Source organism: Bombus pyrosoma, linkage group LG3, assembly GCF_014825855.1.
Source record: "Bombus pyrosoma isolate SC7728 linkage group LG3, ASM1482585v1, whole genome shotgun sequence".
Classification (NCBI taxonomy): domain Eukaryota; kingdom Metazoa; phylum Arthropoda; class Insecta; order Hymenoptera; family Apidae; genus Bombus; species Bombus pyrosoma.
The window spans coordinates 12618195-12642497 of NC_057772.1; the positions used below are offsets into that span (position 1 = coordinate 12618195).

The 24303-nt window shown below is 28.9% G+C and overlaps 5 protein-coding genes across 7 annotated transcripts in view; 3 read left to right on the forward strand and 2 right to left on the reverse strand.

Annotated features, from left to right (window-relative positions):
- Window positions 1-12: 12 nt before the first annotated feature.
- Window positions 13-9044, forward strand: LOC122565895 (ribonuclease H2 subunit B). 2 transcript variants are annotated; one of them, XM_043722391.1, is made up of 7 exons: window positions 4764-4946; window positions 5059-5126; window positions 5734-6147; window positions 6380-6618; window positions 6747-7032; window positions 7177-7397; window positions 7475-9044. In XM_043722391.1, the coding sequence occupies exons 3-7, from the start codon at window positions 6060-6062 to the stop codon at window positions 7565-7567; spliced, it is 927 nt and encodes a 308-aa protein (XP_043578326.1). In that variant the 5' UTR covers window positions 4764-4946; window positions 5059-5126; window positions 5734-6059; the 3' UTR covers window positions 7568-9044. The 2 variants fall into 2 exon arrangements, with proteins under 2 accessions (XP_043578327.1, XP_043578326.1); XM_043722392.1 differs by lacking the exons at window positions 4764-4946; window positions 5059-5126; window positions 5734-6147 and adding an exon at window positions 13-445.
- LOC122565894 (annexin B9) lies at window positions 1151-4619 on the reverse strand. Its single transcript, XM_043722390.1, has 7 exons — window positions 4502-4619; window positions 4285-4336; window positions 3188-3569; window positions 2918-3070; window positions 2578-2751; window positions 1830-2011; window positions 1151-1343 (listed from the first exon to the last, which is right to left on the reverse strand). The coding sequence occupies exons 2-7, from the start codon at window positions 4312-4314 to the stop codon at window positions 1290-1292; spliced, it is 975 nt and encodes a 324-aa protein (XP_043578325.1). The 5' UTR covers window positions 4315-4336; window positions 4502-4619; the 3' UTR covers window positions 1151-1289.
- Window positions 9045-9844: 800 nt separating the features above from the next.
- Window positions 9845-11680, reverse strand: LOC122565890 (bystin). Its single transcript, XM_043722373.1, has 3 exons — window positions 11395-11680; window positions 10209-11140; window positions 9845-10141 (listed from the first exon to the last, which is right to left on the reverse strand). The coding sequence occupies exons 1-3, from the start codon at window positions 11524-11526 to the stop codon at window positions 9913-9915; spliced, it is 1293 nt and encodes a 430-aa protein (XP_043578308.1). The 5' UTR covers window positions 11527-11680; the 3' UTR covers window positions 9845-9912.
- Window positions 11681-11789: 109 nt separating this feature from the next.
- LOC122565887 (DNA replication licensing factor Mcm7) lies at window positions 11790-16138 on the forward strand. 2 transcript variants are annotated; one of them, XM_043722368.1, is made up of 12 exons: window positions 11792-11927; window positions 12012-12084; window positions 12523-12684; window positions 12777-12985; window positions 13477-13640; window positions 13725-13905; window positions 13973-14110; window positions 14199-14384; window positions 14467-14680; window positions 14755-15232; window positions 15351-15502; window positions 15584-16138. In XM_043722368.1, the coding sequence occupies exons 3-12, from the start codon at window positions 12645-12647 to the stop codon at window positions 15997-15999; spliced, it is 2178 nt and encodes a 725-aa protein (XP_043578303.1). In that variant the 5' UTR covers window positions 11792-11927; window positions 12012-12084; window positions 12523-12644; the 3' UTR covers window positions 16000-16138. The 2 variants fall into 2 exon arrangements, with proteins under 2 accessions (XP_043578304.1, XP_043578303.1); XM_043722369.1 differs by lacking the exon at window positions 12012-12084 and having other exon boundaries at window positions 11790-11927.
- Window positions 16139-16426: 288 nt separating this feature from the next.
- Window positions 16427-24303, forward strand: part of LOC122565889 (division abnormally delayed protein) — a 248669-nt gene continuing 240792 nt past the window's right edge. The window contains exon 1 of the mRNA XM_043722372.1: window positions 16427-17337. Coding sequence (XP_043578307.1) covers window positions 17106-17337 — 232 coding nt within the window. The 5' untranslated portion in view covers window positions 16427-17105. The remainder of the gene's footprint in view (window positions 17338-24303) is intronic.

Consider the following 24303-nt stretch of genomic DNA (forward strand, 5'->3'; position numbering starts at 1 on the left):
TCGAGACTATACCGGCACTATTTGGCTTAATTTTATTCTCGAATGAGACAAAAAAGAACATGGAGAAGGAATGAGAGGTTTGAGACAACGGCAATTTCATAAAGTGATCGGCCGAGCAGTATATAACACATCAGGATCGCTAATATTAGAATGAGAAAGCATTATATATATTCTATTCGTTGTCTATTAAATGATGTCACTATTCGTTCGATCACAAAAATGTATGGCTTCTTGCTTTCACAGACTTACTCGTTTCGAATCTCTCACTCTGTCGGCGAATTCAAATGAAGAAGAGGGGATAGCGAGTTGCTTATTTTGAGTCAGAAACCAGTTATTATAGGCAAAATTTATTTCGAGATAAAACTGTAGTATAGTATATTTCAGATTTGATTTCAGTTCTAGTATCTTAATTACCAGTCGTATACATTTTCTAAAGTTTCTTAAGGTAAGATAGGATAGTGAAAAGAGAATTGGACTTATGCTATCTCCTCTTACTATGTTCTCTGTATGTTTTTTTATTATTGGTTTTTATTTGAGTATTTGCGTTGTGTTAGATGCTGTAAAGTTTGCATATTTAACAAGTTAGGTATATATAAAAAAATAAATATTTATCGTATCTTTTACGTGTATATAAAAATAAAAGTATTGTCTTTTTTTAAATAAATATAAAATAATTTTGTAAACGTATAAAATAAACACTATTAAAAGTAAATTATGTTATAATAATGTTATGTGTAGAATTTATAAATATTGAAATTAAATGTTATATAAAAGTATGTTTGATAAATATATAAGACCAGAGAGGAAATTTCCTCTCTGATGTAACTTACACATATTTTAAGACTTATATATCTATAAAACACGGCCATTAAATATACAACGTACTAAACAATGTTTAACATTTTAATATATTTATATTCATAAAGATTTTTTTTATAACAATTTGTACAAATAGTAGGTTTTCATCGTCAAATATACATATATATATATATAAACATTCTTAATAAAAAATAGTATATAACTATGCAATTTAGTAAACTAGTATACTTCATAAAAAATAAATTTTAGTATATCATAAAAAGCACAGTATAGCACCATAAAGATTCTTTAGAGATTCCAAAATTGTGTAAAAGATATAGTAAAATGCACAATCTTTTATACCCATATATTTAATTAATAGATTGATGTAAAGCAAAAGTATAAGCAAAAGTGTGCAAGACACTCATCATTTATTTGGGCCATAAATATTATTAAAGCTTAGGAATTTATCATGAAATATTTTCTTTTAATTAAGTAGAAACAAGTGAGAGTAAAGCCTTTTTGTAATCTCCAGATGTATCACCCTAGAACAGAAAATTTAGGTATTAATTTGAGCATTAATATTCAATTGTATGTGATGTAATCTACAGTTAGAAATTTTTATTAGAATGAAATCTTTACTACTTCCTAATTTTAGTACTATGAGCAAAATTTTTGAAAATATATATAGTTATCTTTAATTCTTTAGATACACGAATAGCCCATTATATATCTATAAGATTATTTTCCTTAATAAATTAGATATAAATCCTAACATACTGAACTAAGTGCTTGATCGATAATGTAATACGTATCTCATGAGTATGAGTATTATCTGAGCATCGCATTACTTAATTAGTTAAAATCAAGCTTTACTTCTATTCTATGTTTTTTAATATAATAAAACAATTTTATTATAGAATTATATATACAGTGTACTGCTAGAAATATATTTTAATGACATATTACAATACTTTACTAACTAATAATATATCATAAAATATTGAAGAAAGAGTAATATGAATACATACCGCAATCCAGCTTTCCAATGATTTTCCATAACGTTCTTCAAAAGCTTTTTTAATATCACCCAAATCAATTTCACTTCGAGAAACAATGATGCGGATCAATGTTCGATCTTTTGTACCAATACCATGCATACTGGCATATAATCGCTCAGCAAAGAAACCAACTTTTGATTTTACACATTTTACTGTTGTGTAAAAATTGTGTTGTAAATATCATTTATATTAAATTATATAAAATACAGTTCTTAAATTAAAACATAAATATATAGTATATAGTTCAATAATGTCAATACTACAATTTCATTGTACTCAATGTGTACTCACTCAATGTGAGTTTCCCACACATCATTGTAATTATGTTGAAAATCAAGAAGTTACAAATAGATAGAGCATTGTTTAGATTTCTTACAGCAAAAATAAATTTTCTAGTGTTTATTAGACATTAACGAACATACTACAAACGTACAGATAAGGTTTTCCCAATGAAAGTGAGTCTAAATAAGATCATATTTGTACTCATTTTAATTAGGAAGACTTCATCTATCTATTGATAATATTCTCATAAGAGAGAAATAGAAATTTTTATTTCTGTTATGCACTCTTTGCTCCGTTTTTTTTTTTTTTTTAATAATCAGTCACATGGCTCTGAGGACCTGATCTAGCAAAACATGATGAGGGTGTATTGAGAATATGACTGTTACAATGATCCAGAGAACACTGTATTAAGCATTTCTATAAACAAAATACTGACCTATTCCAAGGAGACCCTTCTCAAGGCTTCCAGAAAACTCTTTCTTAATAGCAACTTCAATGTCATGACCAGATATTTTTTCATATTCAATAAAAGTCTGTCTTAATTGCTGATAGCTACGTGTTACTAAAATAGCATTAAACTGTGATTCATCTGTGCCCCATTGTTTCTCACCTATACCAAAATAAATAATTATGTTTCAAGTAAATATATTATATTACTTATGATTAATAATTCTTATATCAAAACAAAACACAGATTTCTTTTATTTTATTAATAATTATTGAAAATAATTATATATTCCTTTTTCATTAAAAATAGTTTGTATTATTATAAATACCAGCTTCATAAAGTGCCTGAGCATCTGCTATAGCTTGTGCTTGATCTATTCCTTGATTTTCATCCCTGTTTGCTTGAACAAGAGAAACTAATAATCTTTTGAAATGTCCTGAAGTATCCCCCTTTAATTCACTTTCAAGAGATTTTCCATATACTGTTAAGAACAAAATATTTTTAAATTAAGAAATATAAATGTTTTATATAATAGTCCTATATAAACTTAAACTTATTTTTCTAAAATTTAATTAAAATAAGTAATTGCTAGACTTACAGTTCTCATAAAATGTTGCAATAGTACGTATACCGTAATTGCTCAATGTGCATAAAATTTCTACAATTGCTTCTTCATCAGTTCCTAATCCGCTAACTGCATCATGTAGTTCTTTAGCATAATAATGAGGTAACGGTGTCATAAGAGCTATTATAACATCTTCCAATTTCCCTGTTAATTCACTTTTCAAATCACTAACTAGATCTTTTCCATATAAAGTTTTATATGCTTCAGCAATTTCTAATCTCTGAACAATTCCTCTCCTTGTAAGTACATCAATAATAGTTTTTTCATCAGTACCAAAACCTTTCATTGCTTTACGCAACATTGTAGCATCTGCATTTGCATCAAATGGTTCCGCAGGATATACCGTCGGAGTACACTATAGAGGATTATTTTTTTTATATCATTTTAAATAAATTAAAATATTTATATATTTATATGTCTTTATATTATACAATTCATATGTGAATAATAATTATCTTTTTACTTAAATCTTTTACTTATATCTTTTACTTAAATCATTACTATAAGCTATCAACAAGTTGATACTATGATATGTAAGAAATTTAAAAAGATATGATTTATTAATATTAAGAAAAATGTTTGTTATCATTAAGTAATATGCAAATTTTTTTCTAATATATATTTTAGTAAAACGATATTTAGTAAATTAAAACAAAAAACATATATTTTTTAAATATATACTTAAAATTAAAAAGCTTTTTTATATTAACATAATATGGAACTTATATCTAAAGTGCGTGTGTAGATCTTTTTTAAAGTAAATTCTTTTCCATTTAAATTAATTTTCTATATTCCAATAATTCGAACTAAGGACACAAGTACTCCATTGCAAATTATTATGATATAAAGAATTTATAACACTAATAATATTAAATTTCTAATAAAGCATAAACTGTTTTATAAATATATATTCATAATACGAAGAGAAGTTGAACGCTGATTGATTAGCTCAAGCGAAGGAGCGATAAAAATACAGTCGATCAATGCTCATACCAAAAATAGACTAATCTTAAAAGCAGTCACTTAAAGAATATTTTTAAGCTTCTAATAAATAATTAAGAGATACTTACTTTAAACGGATAATACTGTTGTTGTGACATTTTTGACTACGCAGGAAACTGCCTAAAATAAATAAAGGTAATTGTTAGTTAAATTGATCAATACCAAAAAATAATATAAATGTCTGTATTGTACATTGCAATATAATCTATAATATTATTTTTTATGTTAATTTATGCTTATATGCATGAAAATGTATTTAAAATAAAAATATTTTTAAAAATTTACCAATAAACTGTTTCCGAAAAATAAAAACGGAGAGAAGCTTTACGTTTGATAGCCGGGTAACCAATGATGGGCACACCCACTTTCGCATCACGTCATGTACATACGTACATAGTTCTTTCAAGGTGCTTACTAACTAGAGAGTGAGTAATGAGTAAGAGAAAAAAGGCCACAATGCTTCCAATGACATCATAACGAATACTATATGTATAAACGTATATACTTATACTTACATATTTACTTAATCATTATGAAATCAAGATTCGGAAATGTCATCAGTTAACGTATTTTGTATGTCCTCTTATGTTTACTAAATTTGTGCTACACTATACGTGGATTTTTAAGTTTGAAATTATATCGTTGCATTTTCTTTATACTCATATAATAATAGAATAACTGTAGTTCAATTGGAAATTTTATAACAACTTCTTTCGATAATTTTTAGAAGGTTATTCGTCTTTTACAATTTTTTTGTTTAGTACATTCTATATTAGCAACTCTTACAAAAAGAAGAATGCAATGTAATTTATTTTAATAAATTTCTTTATTTTTATTTGCAGTTAAATATTGTTTTTGCCTGTATAAGAGAATATCAACAAAGAAGGATTTCCAGTATCAAGTTATAAGTGTAAAATATTCAAACTTACATTTTTTTATAGTTTACTTATTGCAAAAATTAAAATTTTACACATCCAAATAATTAAACTATTTTCTTGGTATCTATATAATACAATATTGATGCATTACATAAGATTTAAAAATTTAGTCGGATCATCAATATAAAATATAACGAAAACTGCTGATTTAATTATTTTTATATAATGTTAAATTTATTAAAATTATGTTAGTTAAGTCTAGATATGTTTTTATACAGATATATTCACCCGGTATGACTATTGTGAAAGAAATATACGTAATAGGATAGAGAATATTTATAATTGTTATATTCCTATGTACGTAAAATTTAATATACATATAAATACAGGCATACATATACGAAAAAATAATAAGCGTAATAAAATATATAGTGTTAATTATGCTATTGAATTAAAATAGATTGAAATTATATTTTCAAACTATCAATATTTTTTTATGTATGTAAACATTAAAATGTGTTTTATACAAAATTACATGGGAATTAAATATACATATATCATATCAGTAAAAATGACATATGTGTAGTTTAAATCTTTCACACTAGAGTACGATTTTCATGTATCTTTCTTTTTTAAAAGATGGCTCATTAGCGCGGTAACGCCTCTTTTCTGCTAATACTCCGATCATCGACCATTCACTGATGTTCGACTACGCATCGAGATTTCAAATGTTGTTTCCTACAACATTGGCGGCATGTCGCGTTTAACCTGTTTATTTATTAAAAGAGATACACAATATAATATATTTCAATTATCTAGTAATAAGACGTTACAATTTGAGGGTTCTACGAAAAATGGCTGATCGCTAAATTTGTTGTGTGTATGTGCATTAATACAAGGGGAAAATTCTGTGAAAGGAATAAATAACCTAACGTAATATCGATTTGTGCAAAACGCGCGTAAATATGCCGCGTACCAAAGCATCACCAAAAAAATGTGTTAAAACAACAAATTCACATCCAGGCACAAATACATGGGTTTTCCTAATGAAAGGTGCATAAATAAAAATTATTTCGCATTTAAATTCCTCTATTATATAGTATTTATAACCGTTAGACATATACCAGTATTACCCAAGATGATTAAACTTATTAATAATTCTAAATATTTTCCTATTATTTATTAATTTTAAATATTTTCCTATTTCTTATTGTTTCATTAGTTACACTATATTTCTTAATAATATATTCATAAAATGGATCAACATAATCTCTATGCCTTCCAGGTGATAGTTTAAATAATACAGATGGTGGTGTACCTGATGTTATTAAATTAAGACATCCAGCTACAAATCAACCTGCAATGTTTGTATTTAGTCCAGGCAATGTAACAGTACAAGAAGTTCTGACATTTGATGAAAATAAAAGGTCATGGTTTATAGATGATAATGTAAAATCTGATGGAAAGTTACATTTATCTACTCCCATTGATCCAATATTTTTAATATTACCTTATTTAAGAAAGGTAAATCTCCATTATTATATTTTACTTATTATTATATATGTTAATCTATTATGACATAATGTAGGGATTTAATTGACTCTGTTATGGATTTAATATTCTAAGTACTAGTAAAAATATTACACTCGTAGTCGCAACAAGCACAACCATTAGAACAATGTCTTTGGGATGAAGATTTTATAGAAACGACACGTCTTACTCAATGTCAGAATTTAAAACTGACTCTAGTCGCTGATCGTAAGGGAGATGAATCTTTACAAGCTTATAAATTTAATGAAGAAAAAGCATTAATCTGGTTGCATAAGAAAGTGGAAAGAGTAATTGAAGTATTAAAACAGAAGGGCATTCATGTATCACAGGGTGCTATTAGTGCTACTTATGTTAAAAGTACTAAACTTGAAACTGCTTCAGAAGTGGGTAAGATATGAAATAAATTTCATGCATGAAAAATTTTAGTAAATAGCAAATTCAATTATTGTTTCAATAAACATTCAGGGATAAAACAATATCTATTTATGTTGAGATTAGGAAAAGGTATTAATATACTCATTTCTTGTTTAGAATATTTAAAATATGCACATGGCATTGTATCAGAGTATCTTCAAGAAGATTTATCAAAAAAATTAGCACAACATTTAAATTTAGCAGATGAATCAGAAAATAAGAAACGGAAATTAAGTAGTCCTAAAGATACCGTTGAAGAAAAGAAACCTAAGAAAGATACAACTGAAAATGAATCAGTATTAAAACCAAAAACACCTGAGTCAACTAAATTAGAAAAGGTAATTTAAAAAAGGGTACTTGTGTCTTTCAATGCATTTTTATAACATAGGTTTTCATGATATATCTTTTTATATAGCCTCAAAAAACTACAATTGGTAAGAAAGAATTAGCTAGACAAAAAGCAGCAGCTGGATCCAAGAGCATTACTAGCTTCTTTAAGAAAAAATAAATTTTAGATAATTTGAGAAATCTAAATATATAAAAATTTTTGAAATCTCAAATATTGCAATATGTATACATTCAAGTTGTAGCACTGTTATTCAGAACCAGGTTCACAACATTGTAAAAATATCTTGAGATATTTTAAATAGTTGTTTAACCAATAGACAACTCTAATCAATAAGCAATTTCTTAAATATTTTTTAATATATATGTTGCAATCTCTCTACACTGGGGAATAGAGTATTTAAGTATTTATTATAATTTTGGATGTACGTAAAATATATTATAAAAAACAAAAATTTTGAAAATAGCAAGTTTGAACATGTAAAAGTATTGATCGTGTTCACAATACATTATTTTTAAATTAAAAAATATATTAAAAAGTAATTTAAAATGGATTATTTTTAAATAGATAATTTAATATTAAACTTATATGATGTATAACTCATAACGTATTGGAAAAAAATTCATTGTAAAATATCTTATACAGTCTGGAAGAATCAATTACCAAGGATCACGATAGTGGCCTTAAATATAACAAAATCTATTAGTTATTACAGCAAATGTACTAATTACCATTATTGATAACAAAATATCAGAAGTTTTATTTAAATTTTTAAATCCGTATTTGAGATTGTGTATAATTGAAAAATCTAATTGTACAATATTGTTCAACATTCATCAATTTGTATTATTGAATGTTTCTACATGTAATTTCGAAAACTAATCTAATAGTACAAGCACAAAAATAACATCTGATTTTAACATCTCAAAGTTCAATATTTTTGTATATATTTTGTATATCCATATACAGTTAAATATGTCAATATTTGAAAGCGTTTGTATTTGTTTGGCATATTTCTACTGCTCAAAATAATTGTAATCAATCAGTCATTTTTAATAAAAAGGTAAAATATTAAAAAATTAAATGTATCGTATATGTATTTAAAATATTGTTAATGTGATGTAATTATCAATTTTTGTTTTTATTGAAAGCCTAATATTAATGTAGATATTTCAAGTTCATAAAAAAATGAATAAAAATTTTAACATATATTTCATAGTTACTAAGAAAGTACATAAAATTTTAAGAAAAGAAACATTTCAATAAATTCAAATAATAAATACTAATTTGAGCAATAGTATTTAGAAGCTTTATGTTAATACAAAATGATATAATTTAATTTGTTAATATACTAACTTGTCTCAAACTAAACTTTGTTAAGGTGATATTTAAAGTAATATTGAAGAGTCAAAATAGAAAGAATATGGAGTGAACAATATTTAAGTAGTTAGTATTGTTCGATTTCACACACATGAGTTTTTAAGTATTTTGGAGAAAAGATAAATCAGATATGAATATGCATAATGAACTGATACTTAGTACTTAAATTAGGAGACTGAAAATACTTAAATTGATTCATTAAAGTGAAGCCACATTAAAATAAACTTTGTGAGATAATAAATACATATTTTAATCATTATTACTTCTTTATTAATAGCAGTGATAAACGTTTTGATATCAGGTTTAGCAGGATTAACACTTTATAAATCATATTAATTATGAAACTCTTCTTATTTTGTACTAATTGCAAGTCCATTACCATTCCTTTTATATCTTGTATTTTTCTTACAACTTTTTAGTAGCTTTTCTTATACTTATAGAACATCTTTATACAAAATTTAGCAAAATAACGGAACATTTCATTTATATCAAAATCTTCAATAACTTATTATAGATATTCATCTGTAAGAAAAATTATTTTTTTTTTTTTAATTATTTACAAATGTTTGAATTTATATATCTATGTATGTAACATTTATTTACAAGAAATATTATGAGTTATTTAAGCTTTTTGTTATCAAAAATGGTTATAATTACCCAACTCAACATAATTATTGAGTACTTTATATTTATCAAAATAGTTAGTTGCTAAAATTTTGTATTTCTGTAATTCTAGTCGAACATAGCTTAATATAGCATAATATAGCAAGCTAGCTGACATTTTTATTATATGTATGTATATAATTGTTATGTTCAATTGTTTTGATATGCAACAATTCCATTATCGTCATTAAATTTGCAACGTACCATATATTGTCTAGAAATTTTTCTGATTCTTAAAATTTGATTGGATTAAAATTTATTTATTTATTGCCTGAATTAACTTAAAAAGGATTAATAACTTACATGTTATTGCACTCTGTTTTCAGCAGAGTACAAATTCATGGATCAAGTGTCAAGTATAATAACAGTAGTTAGAAGTTAAGTTGAAACATATGATAAAAAAGATGAATTTCATTTTATAACTATTAATGCTTTAATTTACAAAATTAATAAAATACAAATATCTAGCAAATCATAGGTTCTAATTTAGGTTCTGTGATTTCTATGTCTCTGCATTTAGCATGTTGCAATTCTCTTCTTATTTCAGCTGTAATTGTATGATGAGATTGTTTCCTTAATAATCCTAATAAAGCTTCTTTTTGTTCAGAACTAATATCACCCTTATAACGTTGTACAAAAGTTAATAATGCCTGATGCCATAAAACTGGAAGCTCTCTAGGATCTCTTTCAAATCTAAAAATAAATGTTATTACTGAAATTGGAACATTACTAAAATTATATCTTAATTTTAAATTTTTACCTAAGAAAATGAAATACCACTGCATCAATAACTCTATATGGAAGAGCATATTTTTTATCTAAAAATATTCTAAGAAAAATGCTATTAGCTCCAGTGTAATCCATTTCTGCAATTTTTAATATTGCTGCTGAAGAATGTAAAATTGGTATTGAATTTTTAGCAAGCACAGATCCAATAATAACAGCTTCTCTTAATGTACAGGTTCCAGATTCTAAAAGTGGAAGTAAAATTCCTTTCATGAAACCAGCAGGTTTATACAGAGCTTTCCGTAATGCTTCATATAAATGAAAATTTAATCTTTTATATTCTGCTAAGTCATCTCTAATTCGTGGTAATAATATTAAGTTATAAAATCTTTGCGCCATTTTTTCTTTAAGATTAGAGGCAAATATTCGAGTAGCTTGATACATTGCTGCAGCTGACCATTTTGTTGGATCAGTAATATATAATATTTGTTCCCAATTTTTTAAATTAGGAACAATTTTGAATGCTTTAGGTAATTTTCCACTGCGATATTTTGTTAATACATCTCTAACACCTTCATACATTGCTTTCACCCTTGGATCTAATTCTTGCATTTGAATTGAGCCTGCATCTGAAAATTGAGTTTCAATTTCTGTTTTCTTTTCTGTTAACTTTTCTAATATTATATCAGCCAAAGTCTTCATAGGGGCAGGATCCTTAGACATGAACATTTGTATAGCTCTTTCATCTTCTTCATTTATTTTAATATCTTGATAATATTGTGCAGTATCCTGTTCATCTTCACTTGATACTTCCTCTGAATCACTAAATTCAGCATTAGTGTCAAGTTTTGTTAATGGTTTCTTTATAGATCTTGTACTTTGTCCAATTCCACTTTCTTCTTCAATTTCCATTTGTTGTCGTCTGGCTTGAGATAGAATTCGTTTTGTAAGAGCAGGATCCACAAACTATACAGTTGCAATCAAAGTTATATATTAAAAATTAGTTTATACTAAATATTTAGAATGATTTATTATAGTATGAGTGATGTAAAGGTAAATTAATTTTAAAAATATTATATTTTATTCCATGACAAATTATACTAAAAGACTAAAATTTATCAATCAGAATTGCTACTGTGTTTTAAGAATAACACACTCAATAATAAAATATTAATCAAAATCATTTTTGTATTAAAAAAACAAAGATATATAAATCTAACCTTATCATCATCTTCATGGCGAATTCTGACCTTTCGCCTGTTGTTCGATTTTACAGCTTTTTCTTCTTCTATTTGATCACCTAAAGCTGTTTTAGGTTGTTTAGAAACCTTTATCTTTTTTGCTTTGCCCATCTTATTATTTTACAATACTTCATACAATCAAGAAAAACATGCAACACAAATCATGAACATAGAAATATAAGGAATAGGAACCAAGCAATAACTGAAGTCATTTCCGAGGAGCGGGAAATGTGATATTTTGGGGCCACATTGGTAATTGGTTATGATCGCGCAAACGCAATCTTATTTTGATCGAGTAAGAGCGAATCAGTAAGACTGGTTAATTGGTTTATTTCCTCTTTCTGATATACGTTATTGAATCAGTGACCAATGATCAGTGCGGCCCCAAGTATCTCGTGATCATAATCTAAAACATTATTTTATTATATGCAAATAATAAATAAATCTTTATTTTTAATAAAATTACATCGTTACTAAAGATAAAGAGATTTAACTTTACTTGTGATATTAATGTACATATTATATTTGTATCTCTGGTTTATATCTTATTTTTATATGATTTATATATCTATTTTATTATTTATCTATTTTAACAGATTGTTTTATGTAGTGCTCGTGGTGGAGAGATTTACCAAAGGGAGATTTGAATTTTTCATGTTGAACTTATCTGTAATATCCATATTATAAATTTGATCCAAGCTGTGAAATCTAAATTATACCTAATAGAACGTTTTAAATATTTTAAATGTTATTAATTAAATTCTTTATATAATCAGATAATATATTAATGCAATTTAAATATTTAGTATCTTAAGCTTTACGCAAAATTTTGAAAGAAAACTTTATGAACAACAATATAAGCAGAAATATAAAGCTTTGTTAAACTTTCAGATAATTATAATCATAAAGATATATTATGAAGATAAAATTTTAAGAGATTAAATGTTAAAAACTTTTTAAGTAAAAGGATGATTTGCAGTTATATTCCGTATTTAATTATCAAGTTGTAGATTTGTATGTTTTAGAATTCAAAAAAATTACCGGTGTTACAGTCGAATATCGAAAATTGTGGATATTACAGTCAAGTAAACATTCGGTTCGGTTTAGGCGGGAAGATTGCTTCAAGAATAGCGTGTGTTTTTATGCTGTATTAAAAAAACCTAAGTTGTTCAAGTAAAGATAATATTTACATTAAATTTTAAAATAATTGTAAAAATAAATTTAGAACAATGCCACCAAAAATATCAATGGATTATGCAAAAGTTAGGGGTGAGTATTTATGTTATAAACTAACCACTACAAAAGAATATATCGTAATTTAGACACATCTAACAAGTTTGTTAATTTCTCTGTTATTTTAGAACAATTAAAGATTTTTTTGACGAGCTTTGTAGCAATAGATAATGAAACTGGCAAGAAAGCACTTAAATATAAGACACAACTCAGTAATATTGCTCACCGTGAACAAGTAGATTTACTAATAGAATTAGATGATATACATGACTTCGATGATGAATTAGCGATATCTATTGCAAACAATACTAGAAGATATGTCAATTTACTTTTGGAGGTATGTTTATATTTATAATATGGATATAATATATAGGGATCTTAATATGACAGAAACATATTTCTCTCTCATACCCAAATATATGATACATATCTTGTTCATTCATCAACAAACATGATTGGGAATTTAGGACTTTAAGATAAAGAAGAATATATTGGTGAATTTGCAGAAAGATGTGATTTGCAGAGAGATATGTTCCTTATATTGTTATTGAATCAATTATGTTTCATTTTATTCTGCTAAATTATAATGTTTAATTGAATTATTTCTTACATGTGTATAATGCTTATAATTCAGTCATTCATTTATAAATTATTTTATAAAGAGTGGACCTGTCTCAGGTTTATCATATCATCTGTTATTATATTTGATTAAGGAATATCATAAATCACATATGGACATTGTGAACATGTTAATATATTTAGTTTTTAATATGGCGTTAAGAAGTTATTTATTACATTGATTGAAAAGATGTATTTACATTTACGTAGCTTATTCAAGAGATGTTACCTGAGTTAAAAGAAAGACCTGTACCACCAAAAGATGCTTTGGATGTATATATTGAACATAGATTATTAATGGAAAGTCGTAACAGACATGATGGAGAGCAACGAGATCCGAGAAATAAATATGCCCCAGAACTTATGAGACGCTTGTATATGATTTTAATATTCATTTTTGTCTCTATATATAAATACATAATATTATATAATACAAACATATTTTATGAACATTTCAGCGAAGTGTATTTCAAGGATTTTGAAACAGCAAAAGCATATTCTGTGAGAGATATAAAAGCTGACAAAATAGGAAAACTAGTTACAGTGAGAGGTATAGTAACAAGATGCAGTGATGTAATGCCCCTTCTTGTTGTTGCTACATACACATGCGATCAATGTGGTGCTGAGACATTCCAACCAGTAAGAAATAAATGATTCTTTCATGTTACAGAATGGAACAAAAATTTAATAAAATTGAAACTTTTAGGTTCAATCTCTCAAATATATGCCATTACGACAATGTCCCAGTGATGATTGTCGTATAAATAAAGCTGGTGGTGTCTTAGATATGCAAACAAGAGGGTCAAAATTTGTGAAATTTCAAGAAATAAAAATACAAGAACATGTAAGTTTTGTATATGTGTATAAGTTTTTTATATTCATAAATATTTGGTAATAATTTTTATAATTGTACATATTTTAATAATTCTAAGAGCGATCAAGTTCCAGTGGGTCATATTCCAAGAACATTGACAATATACTGCAGAGGTGAAACAACAAGAAAATGTTTACCTGGGGATCATGTACTTATCACGGGTATATTTTTACCTATTATAAAATCTGGTTTTAGTGTTCGAGTGGGTGCAGCTCTTCTAAATGAAACTTATTTAGATGCACATGTATGTAATCGATTGTTTTAATAATTTTATAATATCGTAATATATCTAACATAATTAAATATATATGTTTTTTATGTTTTAGAGAATTGTCTGTCTCACTAATTCACAAACTGCTGATGATAGTAACGCAGTATTAACAAACGATGAGTTATCCTTAATAGTGGAGGAAGATTTTTATGGTAAATTAGCTCGTTCTATCGCTCCAGAAATTTATGGACTTGAAGATGTTAAAAAAGCGTTGTTATTACTGCTAGTTGGTGGTACAGATAAACAAAGAGAAGATATTAAAATTAGAGGTTGTTTAACATTTAAGATTATTGTTTATATATATATATTTTTCTTTTAGCTTTATTATATCTATCATTTGTAGGTAATATTAATATTTGTTTAATGGGTGATCCTGGAGTTGCCAAGTCTCAGTTACTTTCGTTTATAACGAGATTAGCTCCTCGATCTCAATATACGACTGGTAGAGGATCTTCTGGAGTAGGTCTAACTGCTTCAGTTATGAAAGATAATTTAACTGGCCAAATGATGCTCGAAGGAGGAGCTTTGGTACTAGCTGACGAAGGTGTTTGTTGCATCGACGAATTTGATAAGATGGCAGATGCTGATCGAACTGCTATTCATGAAGTGATGGAACAACAAACTATATCGATTGCCAAAGCAGGAATTACAACTCGTTTGAACGCAAGAGTTTCGATATTAGCTGCGGCAAATCCTGCTTATGGTAGATATAACCCAAAAAGAACAATTGAGCAGAATATTCAATTACCTGCTGCTTTATTATCACGATTTGATTTATTATGGTTAATTCAGGATCGAGCAGATCGCGGTAATGACTTGAAGTTAGTATTTGTACAAATGTATTTTTTTATTTACATATACAGAATTTCCACAGATTTACTATCCAACTAGTAGGAAAGTGTGGGAATATACAATAATTTAATCAATATATTTTTTCAGAATGGCCCAACACATAACTTACGTTCATCAGCATTGCATACAACCACCTATGGAATCGCAAGCTTTGGATATGAATTTAATTAGAAGATATATTACCGTATGTAAAACGAAACAGCCTGTTGTTCCAGAAGAGTTGACTGATTATATAGTTGGTGAGAATTCTATTAAATTTCTCTAATGTGATATTTATCACTGTATGCATAATTATATTTTTGAACAATTGCCATTTCCAGAGTCCTACGTGGAAATGAGGAAAGCAGCTCGTAATAGCCAGGACAAAACTTTTACATCTGCACGTAATTTATTAGCGCTATTACGTCTATCGACTGCACTGGCGCGTCTAAGATTATCAGATGTCGTTGAAAAGGCGGATGTTATTGAGGCGAATAGATTAATAGAGATGTCTAAATATTCTATTAACTATTCTGAAACGTTATCAACAAATGTCCAAGAAAACCCAATGAGCCGAATTTTCTACCTTATTAAAGAACTAGCAAGCAATACGAAAACTGTTAAAGTATCAGATATATTGGAACGATGTACTACTAAAGGATTTAAACCCGATCAAATTAACGATTGTATCGAAGAATACGAGGCATTGAATGTGTGGCAAGTAAATCAGACAAGAACACAAATTACGTTTATTTAAATTTTCGTTTCGTGTGGATTTAATATGCCGCTAAACATTATTTTTATACTTTTATATTTTGAAAAGTATTCTTATATATTTTCACTTATCATTATAAGGAAACTTTGTATGTTAGTGGCATAAATTTTATTTATATATTCATGAATTCTTTTAATTATACATTACCTAAAACATATGTATCAATATAATAGTCTATTTTGCACGATGTGTATGTATTTGGTAAAAATAAGGCGAGCAAAGACAATAGTCGGTGGCGGCCCGTAACGTCTTCGGAAGGTATCAGGAGTGCCATTTGGGTAGGTAAGTAAGCAAGTAGGTGGAGAAGTAGTTCGGTGTGGATTGAAAGTTAGGTGGGAGAGAGCATAGAGGGTAGCGAGCAGCGAACGAATCGGAGGGAATGTAGTGTGGTGGGTAGTGGGAGAGTGCCGGTCGGTCGAATTGTGAATACGCGGTGCCGCTCTCGGTTCTCGGCACACTCGGCACTTCAGTTCAGTCGCATCGAGCTACTCGTGGAAAGCGTGTCGCGTAGTGCATGCATGCATGCTTGCGTGCGGTTAAACGTGCGTACATGTGTGTGCTTATTATTGTGGTGTACCCGGAGTGGTCGCGTGTGTATATGTGCGGGCCGTAACACGTTGTTGCGCGATCTCGACAGTGGATGTCGTGATTACTATAGCCATCGTCTCGTCTGTCCGTCCATCGCGCGATCACACCAAATGCACGTCTCGCGCGTCTCGAGATCTCGCAGTAACACCCGTGATTGTTGCCGTGCCGTTTGATAACGCGCGGCCGATTCGAAGAACCAAGAGGAAAGGGGAAGCCACCGCGTCTCGTTCCGCGGTTGATGACTCTTCGAACGATCACATCGTACCAAATACGCGACGACGACGACGACGACGACCACGAACGAGGAGAAGGAGAAATTGAATTGTCTCGTTGCTCGTGCTTCGTCTCCTTTCCTCTCTTCTTTTCACGCTCTTAAGCACGATTTACGGAACTTACCACCAGCCCCTGTACGCCACTGTGTTTCCGCTCAGTTTCTCTTTCTTTCGCTTTCTTCCCTATTTTTCACCGATTTGTTCTGCCGATTTGGCTATTTTGCCAAAATGAAAATAATTCAGAGGCATCGTCGTGCGATTCTGGCACCTGTGTCGATCGTGATATTATTATGCGGTTGCACCGATCTCGTATCATCTCGATCACGGTATTTCGGTGAAATGTCAAAAAACGATACCGACTTCACGTCTACCGATTGTGAGCGTGTAAAGCCCTTCTTCGAGAGCAAGAATATCACACTCGTGATTACGAAGGAACCTGCAACGGAGAATAGTGCGAAAAGTAAGTGATCGGTTTCAATGTTGTTTAATCAGTTCCTATAATGACTAGTCTTTCATGATAGTTTCCATACGTTAAAATCTCTCTTTACGACTTGGTAATTTTATCGCGCCAAAATCTTATCGAGGCTGAAATATTGAATCGAATCGAATCGAATCGAATCGAGCTGAGTCGAGTCGTACGAAGCATGGACTATATTCGTTTTAAATTAACTAACCTTGTTGCACCGATGAATCACATTAGTTCCTATTGACTAGGAATTTCGGAAATGGGCGAAACATGGAGTGGCAGGTGTTTCGCCATTCGTTGAAGGAAATGAACTGAAAGACTTAATTATAGTCGGTTGACTCTAATTACGAAGTTTTATTTAGTAGTTCTTGAGAAGTCATTATATTAAACGGCACTTAACGTTGTTACATCAAATACCACTCGAGTACTTCTTGTAAAAACCTGTTTCAATTGTCGTGAGAGCAATAAATCTTACATCATAAATATTTTTTATCCTAAGTTTTTTACCGACATATGCTTGATAAATAACGTTCGTTCATAAAGAAGATTTTGGCGCGACTATTTACAGCTTTCTTAAAAGTCACATTGATATTTAGGTTATTTAAGGAACTTCTGTTTTCTTTGTTTAAATACAAAGAAGTTCCATATTATATTTTTTAATATTATAAAATTTACTATAAATGCCAGTTTATTTTTAAATTTAATGAAATATTCGGTTATTGATGACCGATTTAATAAACGCATAAAATTTTTCAAAATATAGCGGTTAAAAGTTTCATTAAATGACATTTTTTCTGTCAGATTATTTCATAACTATTGTATATTTTTTTTAGAAGTGTCGAGCTTTTGATAATTTTTGAATTATTCTTTTTAAGATGTTAACGTAAAATATATATTTTCTCTGCTGTGTTAAATTTTTTATTTATCATACTATTTTGTGAAGTCCAGAGAATAAAATGGATAACGTGATAATTTCAAGGTATACTCTTTTTATTTTATCTAACCTCTTCGTTGTGTGAAAAGTAGCTGAGAGAGAGGGAAAAAAGAATTCTTTTTTGATTCATCAGTATTCATCATTTTTGTTATATTGGTATTTGGAACCAATCTGAAAATGTATAGATATAGTTAGTATACAGTATGAATAACCATCTTAAGTGCATAATAAGTGTTAAAGATGACCACTGAATATCGAAATTTATTGATATAATGGATAATGGTATATAAGATAATAATAGATAAGTTTGAATACTTTGTGATTTCTATAAAGTACTTACATATGTACTTATATTAAATATCTTGTAACACCTATATACATATATATTCAAATATATTTTAAACCTGATGAATATAACCATAACGTTTAGGTTATTACGCCAGTTTTTCAAAATGTTTTGTACGACACACATAAGATATTCATGAAAGATTTCTATACGTGTCCGAATCCCTTCGTGAGTTACTGTATCTTAATTAAAAGCATATTCAATTCCGACAAACTTGGAAAATTTAGGTGCTAGTAACTTCCGGCCATAATCGACGCAAAGCCCGCAATCGCACGTACCATATTCAAGGTAAACCAAACCGATACCGCAGTATGCGGTGAGTGGTTAAGGATCTCGTTTATTCATCTAGATTCTCCCGAATAATCTTGAGCAGACCGGAAGTGGACTGTTAATTGTTAACACGAGGTAAATTGGTGCTGGCTGAGGTACGGACTATATTTGGAGAAAATTGTGTACCGGTGTTACGAGTAGATCGCGAAGTCGTGTACGATATTACCTAGGGAAAGGATCGCGTGCCGATTTCCGATACGTTGTGTTACGTTGTTTGATCGGAGAGCCGAATGAACGAATTACTCTCTCTGGACTATCGTATCCTAACCCACTTTACACGACTGTAGCCACTCGTCGAATCGAGGCCGAAGGGTCGCTGATGTAGCTTCCGGTTTTATGCACTTCCCTGCATCAAGTGCCGTACATCACACCTACCGGAGAAAATGGAGAGAGATAACCGTCCACGCGTAGAGTAGCCGATTCGAGTGCTATGACGCTAATGTTCTTAATTTAAATCGACAAATCGCTTACGAAATCACTTCGCCGCTTTTTCGGTGGTTAATTTAATTACAACGGTGCATATTTTGCACGTGGAGATTAAGATATTTGGAAACGGTGTAGTTTTCTTGCACCTGACATCCTTTATGTACTTATCGGACTGCTATAACTCATGAAAATATTTAAATGCTCTGATGTGTAAACCTTGTTATACGAGACATTTTGAAATTCTATAAACATTGTAATAAGACAAGACTATCATGCTTATATTGATAAACTAATGAAATTAAAACTGATCTGTGTTTAAAACTAACCTAAACCAGAATGAAATAAATCTGAAATCTTGAACTAATCTAAATTGAAACCAGTTTGAAAATGCACAATATAAATTACAAAATATTTAATGCAAGTATATATATACATACATATATATATATTTCGTAGAGATTATACAAGTTTTTAATTATCCATTATATTAATAAGTCTTGGTATTCACTGATATTATTTTTAACACTTATTATACATTATATTGAAGATAGTTATTTATGGTGTAACTAATTTTTCAAATATATATATCTACAGTAAATACCTTATAACCTCTATACATTTTCAGGTTACTTTTAAAACACATGGTCCACGTTTAAATTTAACAGTCAGTATAAAATCATCAGTTATAATAGTTACATATGAAACATAACAGAATTATTAAACCGTTATTAAAAAACTATTATATAAATTTTAAAAAGTTTAAATAGGACTATACTTGAATTTCTTTTTTATATTTTCCCATTCTCTAAACAAGAACAAGCAGTAAAAAAGAAAATTAATTGGAAAGGGTTATAATGACATGCTTTGCAGTGAATATAAAAGTAGTTAGTATTCAGAAAATTATACACTTAACCACAGCCAGCTTTATGATGAAAATAGAAACGATTAGGCATAGGAATTATTTATTTAACGGTTCAAACCTCGGATACTTATTTGACTTTAACGATTTTATTAAGGATGTACGCAATACGATGTACGCAAATAACATGAGATGAAACTTTGATAATTTGAGTTAATCGGAAGAGTTTCTGCCTTTAAAATTTATCATTTTTTTTTAGATAATCAAACGATTACATTTCATTATAATTAATTGTACATAAATGTGAAATATTTTGAACTTTTCTATATATGTCAATAATTTTTCATAATTTAATTGCGTTAATTCGTAGCTCGAAATTTCTGCAATGATCAAATATGCCTAAATAAATTAATGTGATTCAATTTTACTTGAATCGGTTTTATATATCCAATAACTAGGATAAGATATGTTTTTGATAGAAATGAAGCGATGCATCGGTAAATAAGAGATTCCTAAATAAATAATTTATTCTATCCAAGATATTGATCAGATAATAACTGACGAGTCAACTCATTTTCCCTTGTTCACAGATTAAAATTGTCCTGCATTAACTCTTTCCACCCTGTTGGGACGCATATGTACGTTCCAGTGAATTTTTGCAATCCTCTGTGGAACAATATGTGCCACATATGTGCGTGCAACGTAGTAACGTGCTGCATAATTTTTATTTTGGTAGAATATGTGGTTGCAGAGTCGCAATGATTGAAATCTTATTCTTTTTTTACACACGTAATTGAACAATTCTCTGAAATTTATTATCGCAGTCTTTCAATCTATAGCATAATGTAACTGTTTTCGTTAAAAATGTTTTTAAATTGTTATCTTTTTATTTATATTATTGAACATAGAAGTGTCTATACTGAGCACACATATCACATTAGATATTTTCATTCTTATTCCTGAATACTGTCGACATTGTCATTTCTGTTTAGTCTTATTTTAATCGGGCATATCACAAGCGCGTTGATATAAGTTTCATAAAGAAAGAACGTAAAAAGTAAAAGTAAAAGAATCTCATCAGCATTGTCTTACACTGACATCCGATCCCGGATCGAGTTACGTTACTGTCCGTCGAGCATTGGTGCATTGATGACTCTTAAGGTTCTGATCTGTACCCATTCGTAGCTACGAATAATTCAATTTCTTTCTAACAGTCGATTTTCACAAAGAAATCCAAGTAGAAAACAATTGGTCGAAAGGGTTAAATATCTTGACATTTTTTAATTTATTTTTAATCCTGAGTTATCAAGTCTCTTTTATGTCATATTTATTATAATTCACGTTATCTTATGTAGTATGAAAAATCTGTGAAAATTTTATTCTAATCGGATTAATGGCATAATCAGGATTCAGCTTCAACGAACATTTCTTGATTAAAACCATTCGAAGCGTGCAACTAACGCATTTTTCGCGATTTTTGATCGATAAGTTTTATTCTATTTCCCGATTTTTCTTTATTTTTGAATCGCAATCAGCGAAATTATTTTTATACAATTTAAAAATCAGAATTGTTTAAGTCAAGAATTAAATATATCATATTGATATTAATATTATTACCACATATCTACGCACGCAGCATATTGAAGTAACGTGACTACCGCATACTTATCTTTTTCAACAAATTAAAGCTTGCAAAACATTAAATGCTGATGAAAAATAGCGTCATGTTCATTAACTGTGTAGGTTGATCTGTTAATTATTTTGAATTATATCAAATGTACCTATCGATCTGAACTTACAATTTATATCATAATTAATACGAATTATCTTAATGTACACATATCAGTTACATGATAAACTATGTGTTACCATTATTATATATTATTATATATTAAATCCTGTTGCGTGTCTTCGACTAATTTATGGCCAATTGCATCCTTTCATGCGGGTCGCAAGGTTATTAATTATTGTTAATTATGTTTATATTACAATATTGATTGATGAAAAAAATTAAATATATTATACTCGATAAATAAGAGTTTCGTTAGAGGTAAATACTGCAAATGACAGGCATTTCAATTCTCAAAAATATCAGTTTTTCTCACAGTTAATTACGTTTCACATATTTTCATAAAGTCAAAAAATATATTAAACTTTCGACTCGCACGATAACAAATACAAAACATCGTTTTATGAAACATAGTAGCACATTGATTTACATTACATGTTGTGATTTTCAGTCTGCCAATTAGGGAATTTGAAAACCGAATACTTAAAAACATATACATACATAGTTGGAGTGTTATTTTGCGTTTGACACGTAAGTAAGTAGATGTATCGTAAAAAGAAAAACTGGGAAAAAGCGTATGGCATTTGCCGTGAGAACGAAGCCGTTTCATAGCCTCGCGATGAGCCGCACCACACCCCGACAACGACAACGACAACGCATCGTAAACCATTCGGGAGACATTCTCACTGTCGGTCTCTTTTATTCCCTTTTTTCCTTCTTTTCTATCTCTATTCGTGGCGTCTCCGCCATTTCGAACGATTCAAGATGGAACTCGTCGCACAGGTACAAGGATTCTTGACCTCACGACATTAACAGGATACAGGATTGATGTATACTGTACATATACCAGCATGTCCTGTAGCCAGTGGTAAAACCTTGGACAGGATTGGCCACTTCTTATTTGATGTAAATGTGATAAATAAAAAGTAACAAATAAATATTTATCGGAATAAAGTTGATTGTAACTAAATTTCAAAATCTTATTTGAGAAGTAAATTATTTTCAGTTAATTTACTTGTCGAATATTTGATCATTTCACATAATGATAAAACATCAAGGATAAGAAAAATTGTTCTTTTCGTGTAGAAAAAGCGTGTATATTATATCTATTGGTACGAAATGCACTCAAACGTCACTCAAACATTTCATTGAATTAAGTAGCGCGAAAAAAGTTAAGAAGTATGAAGAGAAGTGTATTTGCATATCTGGACGTATGCGTAGATTTACACGTTATAATTTTGGGGGAAACTTATCTGGCGCAGAAGTTACGTGATCAAGAGAAAATTATTTGTTATTCGTTATTTTCTGTTATTACTTGAAGTAATCAAATATTTGGTAATTTCAAATAAATTTATTTATTCTTTATTTATTACTTTTATTGAAAATAAAATGTGTTCAACACTGCTTGACATAATGATTTTGCTAGTAGGTATTTCATATGCTTGCGTTTATTCTATTGCATAAATAGAGAATGCATTGAAACAGACCATTCGTGCGTAAACTTTCTTATTTTAAAAATTGTCAAAAATATTTCTTTCGTCTTGTTGAATATGCCTGCAATTCTGCTTATCGTACTAATGAAATTTTTCTTCGTATGAAATGGACCTTTTTTTAATATGAAGTATATCTAATGCAATAAATAAATAAAACAGTAAACGTAAAATAAAAACATAGCTTATGGCAAGGACAAAATATATAAAATGATCCAAGGGTCACATATGTAAAATCTATATATATATTCTCGAAAACAAAGTTCGAAAACGAATTACTCTTATCCTGGTTATACCAGTAATTATGATTATGATACACCTTGCATAGTCAATATCGTGTGAAACTGGTACTTATAACAGGTTAGCATCGAATCGGTATTAATTGGACATGTTTCTCCTTTTTGGTAAATCGTTTGATTAAGATCCGCTTAAACTAGTTACACCTATGCTATTTTCTTCACTGGACGCAACATTAGGTCTAACATTATGCGTAATAAATTAAAAGATAATTTTCAAATAATTAAAGAGTGTCGATTAAGAGGTGGCGACTAACATGTATGGCTAGGTTGTGAAACATGTTTTGAAGAATACTTTTACGAGCTGCTAGTAACGTTTTTATAAATATTAAAAATTCTTTAGATTTTTTACGAAGGGAAATATTTCAACAGAATGTTTACGTGGAATGTGTTCGTATCGATGAATAAAAATTTTTATTACGTTTTTTTCGAGCTCGCGGTTTTTATGCTTTTGCGGGCGATACGATTTAGTAATGAAAAGGACTGCTCG

Bases quoted from the DNA above. Each gene is read 5' to 3' on its own strand.
- LOC122565894 (XM_043722390.1), bottom strand. From the start codon at position 4,314: ATGTCACAACAACAGTATTATCCGTTTAAA. The intron at 3,570-4,284 runs GTAAGTATCTCT...AATCCTCTATAG, and splicing joins AACAGTATTATCCGTTTAAA to TGTACTCCGACGGTATATCC. The intron at 3,071-3,187 runs GTAAGTCTAGCA...TGTTCTTAACAG, and splicing joins TGCAACATTTTATGAGAACT to TATATGGAAAATCTCTTGAA.
- LOC122565887 (XM_043722369.1), top strand. From the start codon at position 12,645: ATGCCACCAAAAATATCAATGGATTATGCAAAAGTTAGGG. The intron at 14,385-14,466 runs GTATGTAATCGA...TTTATGTTTTAG, and splicing joins AAACTTATTTAGATGCACAT to AGAATTGTCTGTCTCACTAA. The intron at 14,681-14,754 runs GTTGTTTAACAT...TATCATTTGTAG, and splicing joins AGAAGATATTAAAATTAGAG to GTAATATTAATATTTGTTTA.
- LOC122565890 (XM_043722373.1), bottom strand. From the start codon at position 11,526: ATGGGCAAAGCAAAAAAGATAAAGGTTTCTAAACAACCTAAAACAGCT. The intron at 11,141-11,394 runs GTTAGATTTATA...GCAACTGTATAG, and splicing joins GCCATGAAGATGATGATAAG to TTTGTGGATCCTGCTCTTAC. The intron at 10,142-10,208 runs GTAAAAATTTAA...ATTTATTTTTAG, and splicing joins GTGGTATTTCATTTTCTTAG to ATTTGAAAGAGATCCTAGAG.
- LOC122565895 (XM_043722391.1), top strand. From the start codon at position 6,060: ATGCCGCGTACCAAAGCATCACCAAAAAAATGTGTTAAAACAACAAAT. The intron at 6,148-6,379 runs GTGCATAAATAA...TATGCCTTCCAG, and splicing joins ATGGGTTTTCCTAATGAAAG to GTGATAGTTTAAATAATACA. The intron at 6,619-6,746 runs GTAAATCTCCAT...TTACACTCGTAG, and splicing joins TATTACCTTATTTAAGAAAG to TCGCAACAAGCACAACCATT.